We start from the raw sequence: 12182 nt of genomic DNA, 5'->3' as shown, positions 1-12182 counted from the left end.
ATCACTCTAGTGTTCCCTACACACTATATTCATCACTGTAGTGTTCCCTACACACTATATTCATCACTGTAGTGTTCCCTACACACTGTATTAATCACTGTAGTGTTCCCTACACACTGTATTCATCACTGTAGTGTTCCCTACACACTGTATTAATCACTGTAGTGTTCCCTACACACTGTATTCATCACTGTAGTGTTCCCTACACACTGTATTCATCACTGTAGTGTTCCCTACACACTGTATTCATCACTGTAGTGTTCCCTACACACTGTATTAATCACTGTAGTGTTCCCTACACACTGTATTCATCACTGTAGTGTTCCCTACACACTGTATTCATCACTGTACCTATCTGCACTACAAGCAACCTTCTACTCTGTACCCTTCTAAACTACACAAGACCATCTTCTTCACTGTTGTTATCTTCACTTCACTCCATCTTTATTATTATGAACTTTTTTAGTCCAAGGCACAACTACTTTCCCTCTCCCTCACCACCTTCCCTCTATTTATCACCTTCCCTACCCTTCACCACCTTCCCTACCCTTCACCACCTTCCCTCTCCTTCACCACCTTCACCACCTTCCCTCTCCTTCACCACCTTCCCTCTCCTTCACCACCTTCCCTCTCCTTCACCACCTTCCCTCTCCTTCACCACCTTCCCTGGACCCGGAGCCCAGGCAGTATTAGCGACCTGAGTGTGTGGTAAGAGTGAGAATGGCCTTACCGGAGGCCCGCGTGTGGCGGGTCGACTGTCAACTCCTCGATGTGCTCCAGTTTGGGCACTGCTCAGCATCCCTTTGAATTCAGTAGAGTTCTGGGGAAACCGAGTTTTAGCCCATCGTGGCTGAGTCGGTTAAAACAGGTGTCAGGGAATGGACCGGTTACTCCTTTGCTTCGAAATTATTTATATATATAATATATATATATATATATATATATATATATATATATATATATATATATATATATATATATATATATATATATATAAATATATATATATATATATATATATATATATATATATATATATATATATATATACATATTAAATATATATATATATATATATACATATTAAATATATATATATATATATATATATATATATATATATATATAATATATATATATATATAAATATATATATATATATATATATATATATATAATATATATATATATATATATATATATTTATATTTATACATTTGGGTGACTCACTGAGAAAGTGGGTCATGAATGCTAACGTAAAAAACGCCAAACTAGTTGACAAATTAAGAGAAGTTGCATTTTTCACAGAAACTCAATAGCGAGTGTCACTGATAAATGTTCTCGATGCAGTGAAACATTGAGCAACAATCACTTTGAAGAACTCTCAAAACTAAGAAGAACTTTCTTAGAAGGAACTCTCAAAAATAAGAAGAACTCTCTTAGAAGGAACTCTCAAAAATAAGAAGAACTCTCTTAGAAGGAACTCTCACACACCCCTGCTACTGACACAAAACCGGAACCGCTCTTATAAACAAACTTTATTGAACTACTAGACACTATTAAAATACTCCAAACCTTGGCTTTTGGAAATATTTCAAACGACTTTCGAATATCAGAACACAGATACATATACAATGTCAAACACGTAGTGCCACTCCCATGACCAAACGGCCGTCGGAATACAAGGCCGTTTTTGTTTAATTACCCAATTAATATCAATCCCAATTTAATTATAAACATTGATGCACATACTGAGAACCTGTTTGTTTGTAAGACTCGCCTCAAAGAGGGACAATAATACTTTTTATGTATATAAACATTCATTAGGTCAACATAAAAATTATGGCTGAAAAATATACAACAAAGACTTCATTAAATAACAACGTAACCCAACAGCGAGTTAAATAATAAATATGACACAAAATTCTAAGTTTTAGGTCAAACAAGAGTGTTATTGTGAACGTGCAGGTGTCTCGACACTTACAACACATAATATACAACACACAATTGACAATTGTGTTTACTTAATAATGACAAAGAGAATGGTTATAAGAAGACACTCTCAAGCTCACTAATAAATGATGAACTCTAATTAAGCAGCAAATGGTTTGACACTTTTATAATGTTTATAAAATAATTTTTTTTATAAAATCCCTTTATAACACTACCAACATATTCACAAATATTTCGATAACCTAGCGCAGCTAATTAATAATAAAACCAACCTTACCAAAGCAGTTACAGTCCAAGCATAATCTATTATCTATGTCTATAACAATAAAATTATCTATGTCTTTAACAATGTCTCTGTTCGGGGGTGGAGGCCACACGCTTGAGGAGTCATTCAACCTTGCAGGATTAAGGATGATTTAGTCGGGAGGGTCATAAGGGGTTCAGGGTCTACCCTGTGGTTCTGTAAAGGGGGGCACGGCCCCAATACCCCCTTCTTCACAAAGTCTGAGAATATGAAAAGTTAAGCTTCGATTACATAGACTTTAATTTTTATTTAATGACAATTTTGCATTGTCAAGGCAAACTTGGCCGATCTTATTGCTTTTAATTCTTTTAATATCCCTCAGCCAAGGCTGGAAGGATATTAAAAGAATAAAAGGCGATAAGATCGGCCAAGTAGCACACCCTCACCCTCTACACAGAGCAAACGAGTTAGTCGATGCTTGGGCAACCACCTCTAGCTTCAATATTATTCCCCCAGACACACAGTTCAGATTAAATGCTGGTTACGGAGATCGAGAAAGGCTCGTTGACTTCATGCTCAACAAGGAAGATGAATGCAACGTGCCATTTACTGAGTTTGAATTACTCGCGGCCGTAAACAAAGGTAAAGTCACAAATTCCCCTTCTGAAGATGGTATCACTTATGACATATTGCGTCTGCTCCCTTTAGTACCAGGGAATCCCCTGCTTGAGCTGTATAATATGAGCTATGTTACTGGGGAACTTCCTATCTCTTGAACCAACATTATAATCATTCCACTTCTCAAGCCAAATCAAGAGAATGCTCCCCGCCCAATTTCCCTTACTAGCTGCATTTGCAAAATATTCGAGAGAATGGTCCTAAACCGTCTCCTCCATAGAGTAAGAACCATGCTATCCCCCCAGATATATGGCTTCATGCATGGAAGGAGTGTGCAACATTGTATCTCCACCTTTCTTACCCTGCACACTGAAAAGTCATATACCACCTTCCTAGATCTCAAGTCTGCCTTTGATATTGCAAAACGACATGTTATCTGAAGTGAGTTTGCAAGAATGAATATTGATGGTCGGCTTCTTTCTTGGATCAGGGGTTAATTATCCAACAGGAAGTCATCTGTATTTTTCCAGGGGCATAGGAGTGTAACAAGAGACTTTGAACTAGGTACCCCGCAGGGTTGTCTCCTCAGTCCTTCCTTATTTAATATCTTAATAAACACGCTGTTAAACTCTATACCGAGCAAACCCAACGTCCACATCATTAGCTATGCTGATGATATAATGATACACACCACTGGGTATGCTAACACGCAGAACACTCTTAACTCTGTATTAGACTCATGTCAGGACCTAGGTTTAATTATCTCAGCAGAGAAAACAAAGATATACAATCGGCGCCCACCCAGGCAGGGAGGAGTTGTTCGCAAGATGCAACTGTCTGATAGCTCCCAGCTAGTCTACGTTAACAGATTCAAATACCTTGGCCTTGAGGTGCCACTGTATGGTCCTGGTGTATTCAGACTCTGTCGTCAGTATAAAAGAGACTCCGAGCTCTCAAGACTGTTGCAGGTTATCACCCAGGCTATGGTGCCAATGTCAGAATTGTCAAAATGATGTACTTTGCATACATCAGATCTTTAGTGATTATGCTGCACCTCTGCTTGTTCTGATGCCTGAAAGAAAGTTTGGAGGGCTTGAATAATTGCAGAACGAAGCCTTGAGGATAATCCATGGGTGCCCTTGTACCACAAAGATACTAAAAATGAGAAAGGAACTTAATATTCCGAGCGTTGTTGATCGTGTTACTGAAATTAACTGTCAAATTGGTATATTAATGCTTAAGCTAACTCATCCTAACCCCTTGCACAGCAGCCCTCCAGAATTTCTTTATTGAAGGTCAGCATTGTTCAAAATGGATAACTAAATCTGGAACTGAACGCAGAATGTATCAGATTTATAATTTGTACCAAGAGACAACAGTGGCACTTTCCTGCACCGTGGGAGATTACACCCCTTTCCTTTTTAATCCCTTCCTTTCCACCCAAGAAACAAATTTGAGATCAGCCCAAGCTTCATCTTGAGGCAAAGCTCAACGCCTTAAGCCATTTTGTTGCTCTCTCCACAGAGCATTCTCTCTCTCAAATCATATACACTGATGGTTCCCTACACTGCCCCAGGGGGTGCAGTTGTTCTGACAATGGACGATGGCTTATATTTTGAGTGGGGAGTCCGTATAAACAACTGGGCCTCTACCCTTCAGACCAAACTATTTGCCTTGATCCTTGCACTGAAATGTGTACTTTTTAGTACTTGATATATTAATTGTAAGTGACTCTTTATCATCCTTAATTGATTTCAACTCTTTAAATAAGACATAACTGTAACATGCTCGTGTCCGAAGCTAGACACAAATACAACAAAATTATTAATGATGGTAACAGGGTCCATTTTATTTGGACTCCATTTAATGTTGGCCTCCGAATGCATGATAGAGATAATGAGTTAGCCAAAGAATCTGCCTTTAAAGGAGACATTGAGTATAACCTTGGATTGTCAATAAGCAGTCTGAGAGCTGCAGTACACCGAGAACTTCAACAAAATCTTCTAGATATGAGGCAAAGTTAAATCGACACCAGTAATTCCATCAATCATCATACTATCATGCAGGAGCCACACATCTATGGATCATCCAATAAAATCAGCAGACTTCTAGATGTTACTACTGCTCGGCTTAGACTCGGTTACAAGTATCTCTGGGAATTCACATTATCTGTTGATGTAGACCTGACCAAATGTAATCTGTGTCAACAAAATTATTCGCACACCCTCCGTCACTATGTGTCGGAGTACGAAAAGATGCGTGAATTCAGACACAATTCTATAACCAATGTTCCAGCGATGTGTAAATATTTCATTCAAAATGATCTGCTACCATAAATTTTAGCCAAATATCCCGTGTTTACTAACTGTAGGTAGTAATTAAATTAAGTGATTGTAACCTATCCACCGCTGCCCACTGGATGGGGGGGGGGGCGGTGTGCAGGACAAATATATCAATTGTGACACTAACTCTCCACATGTCAGTTGCTTAATTTAGAAACTACTTTTGGTCGATCTCCAACCCAGTGATGATGTGACGACTTATACTGAATTTTGTAACTAGCTCATCAAGATTGTAACTTGCTTAGCTAAATGAATTGTGGGGTTCAGTCCCTGAACCCATTATGTGCCTCTGTAACCCTTCCCACTACTGCCCACAAGATGGGTATGGGGTGCATAATAAATGAACTAAACTAACAAAAGGCAAACACTGGCATACAGCAGAGGGGATATTGTATAGGGAAAATGTTTACAGGTAGTTACTTTTAACCAGGTATGATGATTACCAAACAGACCAGTGTTCACTTAGAGGATTTAGTGTGACGTTGATGATTTTCAGAATATGTTACAGGAATCTCTTTGGCAATTAGTTTTAGACTGGGATAATCCAAAGTACACATGACAGGACTCAACATTAAGTTGCATTCTGCAATATATCTTCCACATATCTCTATCAACGTGAGTTCAACTTTATCAAAATCTTTGTAAGCCTCAAGACTCAGAGAGTGAAGAGTACTGCCTCGTGAGGTGTAGTAGAGAGCAGTCGCCACACTACAGCCAGGAGGTGCGGTGCTCCTCAGCTTGAGAGTCAATGATTACATAAACAAATTGTTCAATAATCACTTTATGGCGACTGTTCTATTAACGTTATCTGTAAATATTTTAACGGGGCAGATAACCTGATCCATTGGCTTAGGATAATCCAGGAGTCCCTATCGTCCTGTCCCTCATCCCTCATCCTTATACTGCCTCACTGCTCTCATCCTCTCATCCCACGCTGGCCTCAGCTGTCAACACGATATACAACTAATACAATTATGATGAAAATTATTTCCAATATTTCTTTTCTCTCATTCCGTCTCTCATGTGCTAAAGTGACCTGTGTCTCCCTTACTGCAGGCGGACCCGGGTTGGCTGATCCCATACCCGCCCCAGGAGGACCCGGAGACGGGCCTGGAGACCGCGGTCCTTGGCCTCCGCTTCCCCCTGCGGCCAAGACTACTGCAGGGAGGAGCCGTCTCGGTCAAGTGCACGGCGTCCATCTTTGACCTCTACTGGGCCAGCACCGAGGCGCTCATACCCGCCGACCTTCCTTACCACGCCTCCATCATGGAGGGCCGGGCTGCTGCTGGCCGAGGTGGGTGGTGGGGCCTGGTGGGTGGTGGGGCCTAGTGGGTGGTGGGTCCTGGTGGGTGGTGGGCCAGGTGGGTGGAGGGCCCCAGTGGGTGGTGGGTCCTAGTGGGTGGTGGGCCCCTGCTGCTGCTGACCGAGGTGGGTGGTGGGCCAGGTAGGTGGTGGGCCCTCGTGGGTGGTGGGCCCCGGTGGGTGGTGGGTCCTAGTGGGTGTGTAACACCGTAAAGGTGTTTTGTATATTATATATACATAGAGATACAAGAGTCACAGACAAGATTTTGAGAGGCGCCATTCTGTCGGCGTGAAAGTCACACCTCCAAGTGACCAAGGTCGGGTCGTGTGAAGTTGACCTTGTTTCTGCTAAGGTCACAGTTGCAGGCGGGTAGCCGGGGGTGTCCTTCAAACAAGCCGCTGGTTAAGGTGTGGCTTGGTAGATGGCCTGGGGTTATCTACTTGTGGGCGGAGCTTAACTACTGGGTTCAAAATAAAAACCCAGAGAGCTGTAGATTAGGGAGCAATAGAAGAACAGCAGAGCAGAGCAGTGAACAGCAGCCAGTCAGGCTGTCCGGCTAGGTAGAGACTCTGCCTCTCAACCCCCTCCACCATCTCTCTATCCAAATTAGGCCCAGTCCTCGGTGAGTTGAACATTAGGGTAACTTAGTCGTGTTTCCTTTTGGGTTGTGTGGTTATCTTGGGGCAGACACCTGTAATGGTTCTCAAAGATTACTGTAATAACTCACATTGTATAGTTATCCTGACAGAGTGAACCTTCAGTTTGGGTGCTTGAATTATGATACTTATTATGGTTTAAATATATATATCATTAACTTTGATGTTACAATATATACAACTATACAATGTGAGTTATTACAGTAAACTTTGAGAACCATTACAGGTGTCTGCCCCAAGATAACCACACAACCCAAAAGGAAACACGACTAAGTTACCTTAATGTTCAACTCACCGAGGACTGGGCCTAATTTGGATAGAGAGATGGTGGAGGGGGTTGAGAGGCAGAGTCTCTACCTAGCCGGACAGCCTGACTGTCTGCTGTTCACTGCTCTCCTCTGCTGTTCTCCTATTGCTCCCTAATCTACAGCTCTCTGGGTTTTTATTTTGAACCCAGTAGTTAAGCTCCGCCCACAAGTAGATAACCCCAGGCCATCTACCAAACCACACCTTAAACAGCGGCTTGTTTGAAGGACACCCCCGGCTACCCGCCTGCAACTGTGACCTTAGCAGAAACAAGGTCAACTTCACACGACCCGACCTTGGTCACTTGGAGGTGTGACTTTCACGCCGACAGAATGGCGCCTCTCAAAATCTTGTCTGTGGCTCTTGTATCTCTATGTATATATATAATATACAAAACACCTTTACGGTGTTACGGGTGGTGGGCCCCGTGGGTGGTGCCGAGGTGGGTGGTGGGCCCCGTGGGTGGTGGGCCCCGTGGGTGGTGGGCCGAGGTGGGTGGTGGGTTGGTCTGGGTAGACTACTGGTGGTTGGCTTCCTTGAGTAAGGCGAGGTGCCTCAAATGCAACTAAAGTTTTTAAATAATAAATGTTTTTAATAGTTATCCTAAAACTATTGGATAGTTTTAAATCCATCATAATAGATTAAAATAAATTGTTGACGTATTCAGTAGTTATCTTCATGTGATATCTCTCTAGTCCTGATATACGTAAAGCTCAAAAAAAAACAAAATTCTTTCACATTAACAGAACGCCATTTTGTGTGTTGTGTACCGATGCAGTATGTGTTCCAGGATGGTGTGCGAGGGTCTCGAACCTGGCCAGGGTGCTGACGGCGAGTGTGCTGCTCCTGACGCTGTAGGTAACCCCTGGCCCACAGTCCACACCTTCCTGGGGAGGACGGCAGTCTTGGGGAGAGCCTGGAGGTCCGGGGCCCATCCCTGGCCCGGCCCATCCCCAGCCCGGCCCAGCCCTGGCCCGGCCCATCCCCGGCCCGCCCAGCCCTGGCCCGTGGTCACCTCTACCCCTCTGGGCAGCGAGGCCCCATGGACCGCTGGACAGGCTCTAATGACAGTGTGGACGACATGATGCGCAGTGCACAGGCGGAGGACGAGCAGGCAGCTTGCACAGGCAGAGGTCGGGCAGGCAGCCGACACGGTGAACTGAAGCTAAATTTAATGGAAATGAAGATACTCCAGGGGACAGAAACGTATGTAAAGTTTTAACTGAAACATCATGCCGTCTATGAGGGCCGGATGAGAAGTGTTGTAAACGTGTCTAACGTGGCACGACCCTACATGTCAGGCGCTCCTCACCCACGGTGCTCCGTGGAGTCACCTCACAGTGGCACCTGGACCATTACTGAGACGTGTTCCGTTGTTGACAAGTGTTCAGGAGACTTGGTCCCTGCTGGCTGACACGCTCCCAGAGACGCCCAAGGCAAAGACCTAATATAATGTCCTGGAAGCTGGCAGTGTATATTGTCCTGGAAGCAGTCAGTGTATATTGTCCACGAACGTTTCAGTGTATATTGTCCACGAACGTGTCAGTGTATATTGTCCACGAACGTTATCAGCGAACGTTATCCTGGAAACATAAAGATTGTAGCCATATTTTTACTTAAAACTCTTCCCTCTTTTGATATGGTGCGAGTGGTGTGATATAATGTTTATATCAATATGTGTTATATCAATATAAAGATATCATGTTTTAACTCTTCAGAATCTGTCTTTCTTGTGTGTTGCTTTGTGTGTTTTAGTCAACATAAAAATGTATTGATAGAGAATGTTGACCACTTTACCAAGCACGTCGGCAGTATTGACTTCAGGTAATATCCAGCTTGACGGTCAAGATCATGTATGTTGACGGACCTGCTTGACAGTCATTATTATTGGTAAGCTGGCGCATTGACGGACGGACAGGCTTGACTTAGGGTCAAGCTGACGGTCAGGGTGACGGTCAGGGTGACGGTCAGGGTGATAGTCAGGGTGACGGTCAGGGTGACAGTCAGGGTGACGGTCAGGGTGACGGTCAGGGTGACGGTCAGGGTGACGGTCAGGGTGACGGTCAGGGTGACGGTCAGGGTGACGGTCAGGGTGACGGTCAGGGTGACGGCCAGGGTGACGGTCAGGGTGACGGTCAGGGTGACGGTCAGGGTGACGGTCAGGGTGACGGGCAGGGTGACGCTGTAAATAAATATGTTTGCTAGATATATCCAACAAATTTAACGTAAACATCAATAAACCTGTAACGCAGAGCCAACGTTCCACCAGGTTGTGTTGACCTGAGCCAACGTTCCACCAGGTTGTGTTGACCAGAGCCAACGTTCCCCAGGTTGTGTTGACCAGAGTCAATGTTCCACCAGGTTGTGTTGACCAGAGCCAACGTTCCACCAGGTTGTGTTGACCAGTGCCAACGTTCCCCAGGTTGTGTTGACCAGAGTCAACGTTCCACCAGGTTGTGTTGACCAGTGCCAACGTTCCCCAGGTTGTGTTGACCAGAGCCAACGTTCCCCAGGTTGTGTTGACCAGAGCCAACGTTCCCCAGGTTGTGTTGACCAGAGCCAACGTTCCCCAGGTTGTGTTGACCAGAGCCAACGTTCCCAAGGTTGTGTTGACCAGAGCCAACGTCCACCAGGTTGTGTTGACCAGAGCCAACGTTCCACCAGGTTGTGTTGACCTGAGCCAACGTTCCACCAGGTTGTGTTGACCAGAGCCAACGTCCACCAGGTTGTGTTGACCTGAGCCAACGTCCACCAGGTTGTGTTGACCAGAGCCAACGTTCCACCAGGTTGTGTTGACCTGAGCCAACGTCCACCAGGTTGTGTTGACCAGAGCCAACGTCCACCAGGTTGTGTTGACCTGAGCCAATGTTCCACCAGGTTGTGTTGACCAGAGCCAACGTCCACCAGGTTGTGTTGACCAGAGCCAACGTCCACCAGGTTGTGTTGACCTGAGCCAACGTTCCACCAGGTTGTGTTGACCTGAGCCAACGTTCCCCAGGTTGTGTTGACCAGTGCCAGTGTTCCACAGGTTGTATTGACCAGTGCCAATGTTCCACCAGGTTGTGTTGACCAGTGCAAATGTTCCACCAGGTTGTGTTGACCTGTGCCAATGTTCCACCAGGTTGTGTTGACCTGAGCCAATGTTCCACCAGGTTGTGTTGACCTGAGCCAACGTTCCCCAGGTTGTGTTGACCTGAGCCAACGTTCCCCAGGTTGTGTTGACCTGAGCCAATGTTCCACCAGGTTGTGTTGACCAGAGCCAATGTTCCCCAGGTTGTGTTGACCAGAGCCAATGTTCCACCAGGTTGTGTTGACCAGTGCCAATGTTCCACCAGGTTGTGTTGACCAGAGCCAACGTTCCACCAGGTTGTGTTGACCAGAGCCAATGTTCCACCAGGTTGTGTTGACCAGAGCCAATGTTCCCCAGGTTGTGTTGACCAGAGCCAACGTTCCACCAGGTTGTGTTGACCAGAGCCAACGTTCCACCAGGTTGTGTTGACTAGAGCCAACGTTCCACCAGGTTGTGTTGACCAGAGCCAATGTTCCCCAGGTTGTGTTGACCAGAGCCAATGTTCCACCAGGTTGTGTTGACCAGTGCCAATGTTCCACCAGGTTGTGTTGACCAGAGCCAACGTTCCACCAGGTTGTGTTGACCAGAGCCAACGTTCCACCAGGTTGTGTTGACCAGAGCCAACGTTCCACCAGGTTGTGTTGACCAGAGCCAATGTTCCCCAGGTTGTGTTGACCAGAGCCAATGTTCCACCAGGTTGTGTTGACCAGTGCCAATGTTCCACCAGGTTGTGTTGACCTGAGCCAACGTTACACCAGGTTGTGTTGACCAGAGCCAACGTTCCACCAGGTTGTGTTGACCTGAGCCAACGTTCCACCAGGTTGTGTTGACCAGCGTCTGGTTTGATGGAAACTAAATAAATTACAAGAACTTGGAGTTTTTTTAAATCTCGTTGGACTAAAATATTTATAATTATAGATTTTGACTACAGTTTAAATGTATCAATGACAAATCTAGAGGGAAAGGTCGATGTATTTTTAAACCTTATGAAATTAAAATCATTATCTCGAAATGTTAAAAAAATTGGTGTTGTTTTCGAGGCCAGTTGAGGATGATGTGACGTAGTTGGTTAAACACCGTTGACTGTGGCCAGCTGCTGGTTGGGTGACCGCTCGGAGAGAATACTGGCCTAACTAGGCACTGACCTAGTTAGCTAACAGCCAACGTGTCTAAGTTTGTGGTGAAACATGTGTAAAAACTTCTGTTAATTACCTAATAAAGATAAATTTCTTCGCATTGATTTCTTTAACATTTTAGTTGAATTCTGGAAAAAAAAACATTATCTAACTGGATAAATTTGTAGCTAAATCATCACTAATCTTTCGTTACTGGCCTGCAAGATGCAATCGAGAATAGCGCGGATGGTAACATCTCATTCAATTAGATCATCGTAGAATCGAACTCGGGCCTGTAAAGTACATGCCAATGTTAATGCGAGCCTCTATGTCCTGGATACTATGACAACGCTTTTGCGACCTTCAGAACCTAGTTCGAATCTCCGATAATTGAATTAAAAAAAAATTATTAGCTAATTATGTTATCACATAATTTCTAAAAATCATACATATGGACTCATGTTCTATTATAAAATGTTGCAATAGATTACATTAATTATTTGCTCAATAATTACATAGAGCGAAAAACATTCAAGGTGATATTTCCCCTTTGTTGGTATTACAACAACAACGAC

At 44.2% G+C, this 12182-nt stretch overlaps 1 protein-coding gene across 6 annotated transcripts in view; it reads left to right on the top strand.

The window, feature by feature from the left end:
* LOC123755069 (uncharacterized) overlaps positions 1-11724 on the top strand; it is a 122766-nt gene extending 111042 nt beyond the window's left edge. The window contains exons 4-6 of one of the 6 annotated variants that reach the window (XR_011229889.1): positions 6214-6451; positions 8213-9844; positions 9876-11724. Coding sequence is in view for 1 of the 6 variants with exons in the window: in XM_069332957.1 (XP_069189058.1) it covers positions 6214-6451; positions 8213-8280 (306 nt within the window). In the remaining 5 variants the exon portion in view is untranslated. Of the gene's footprint in view, positions 1-6213; positions 6452-8212 lie in introns of all 6 variants that reach the window. The other 5 variants (XR_011229891.1, XR_011229888.1, XR_011229892.1 and 2 more) reach the window with 5 other exon arrangements.
* Positions 11725-12182: the final 458 nt, after the last annotated feature.

This window comes from Procambarus clarkii, chromosome 28 (genome assembly GCF_040958095.1).
Source record: "Procambarus clarkii isolate CNS0578487 chromosome 28, FALCON_Pclarkii_2.0, whole genome shotgun sequence".
In the NCBI taxonomy this organism is placed as follows: domain Eukaryota; kingdom Metazoa; phylum Arthropoda; class Malacostraca; order Decapoda; family Cambaridae; genus Procambarus; species Procambarus clarkii.
Note: the sequence above shows the minus strand (reverse complement) of the source record. Positions and strands in the feature narration are given on the sequence as shown.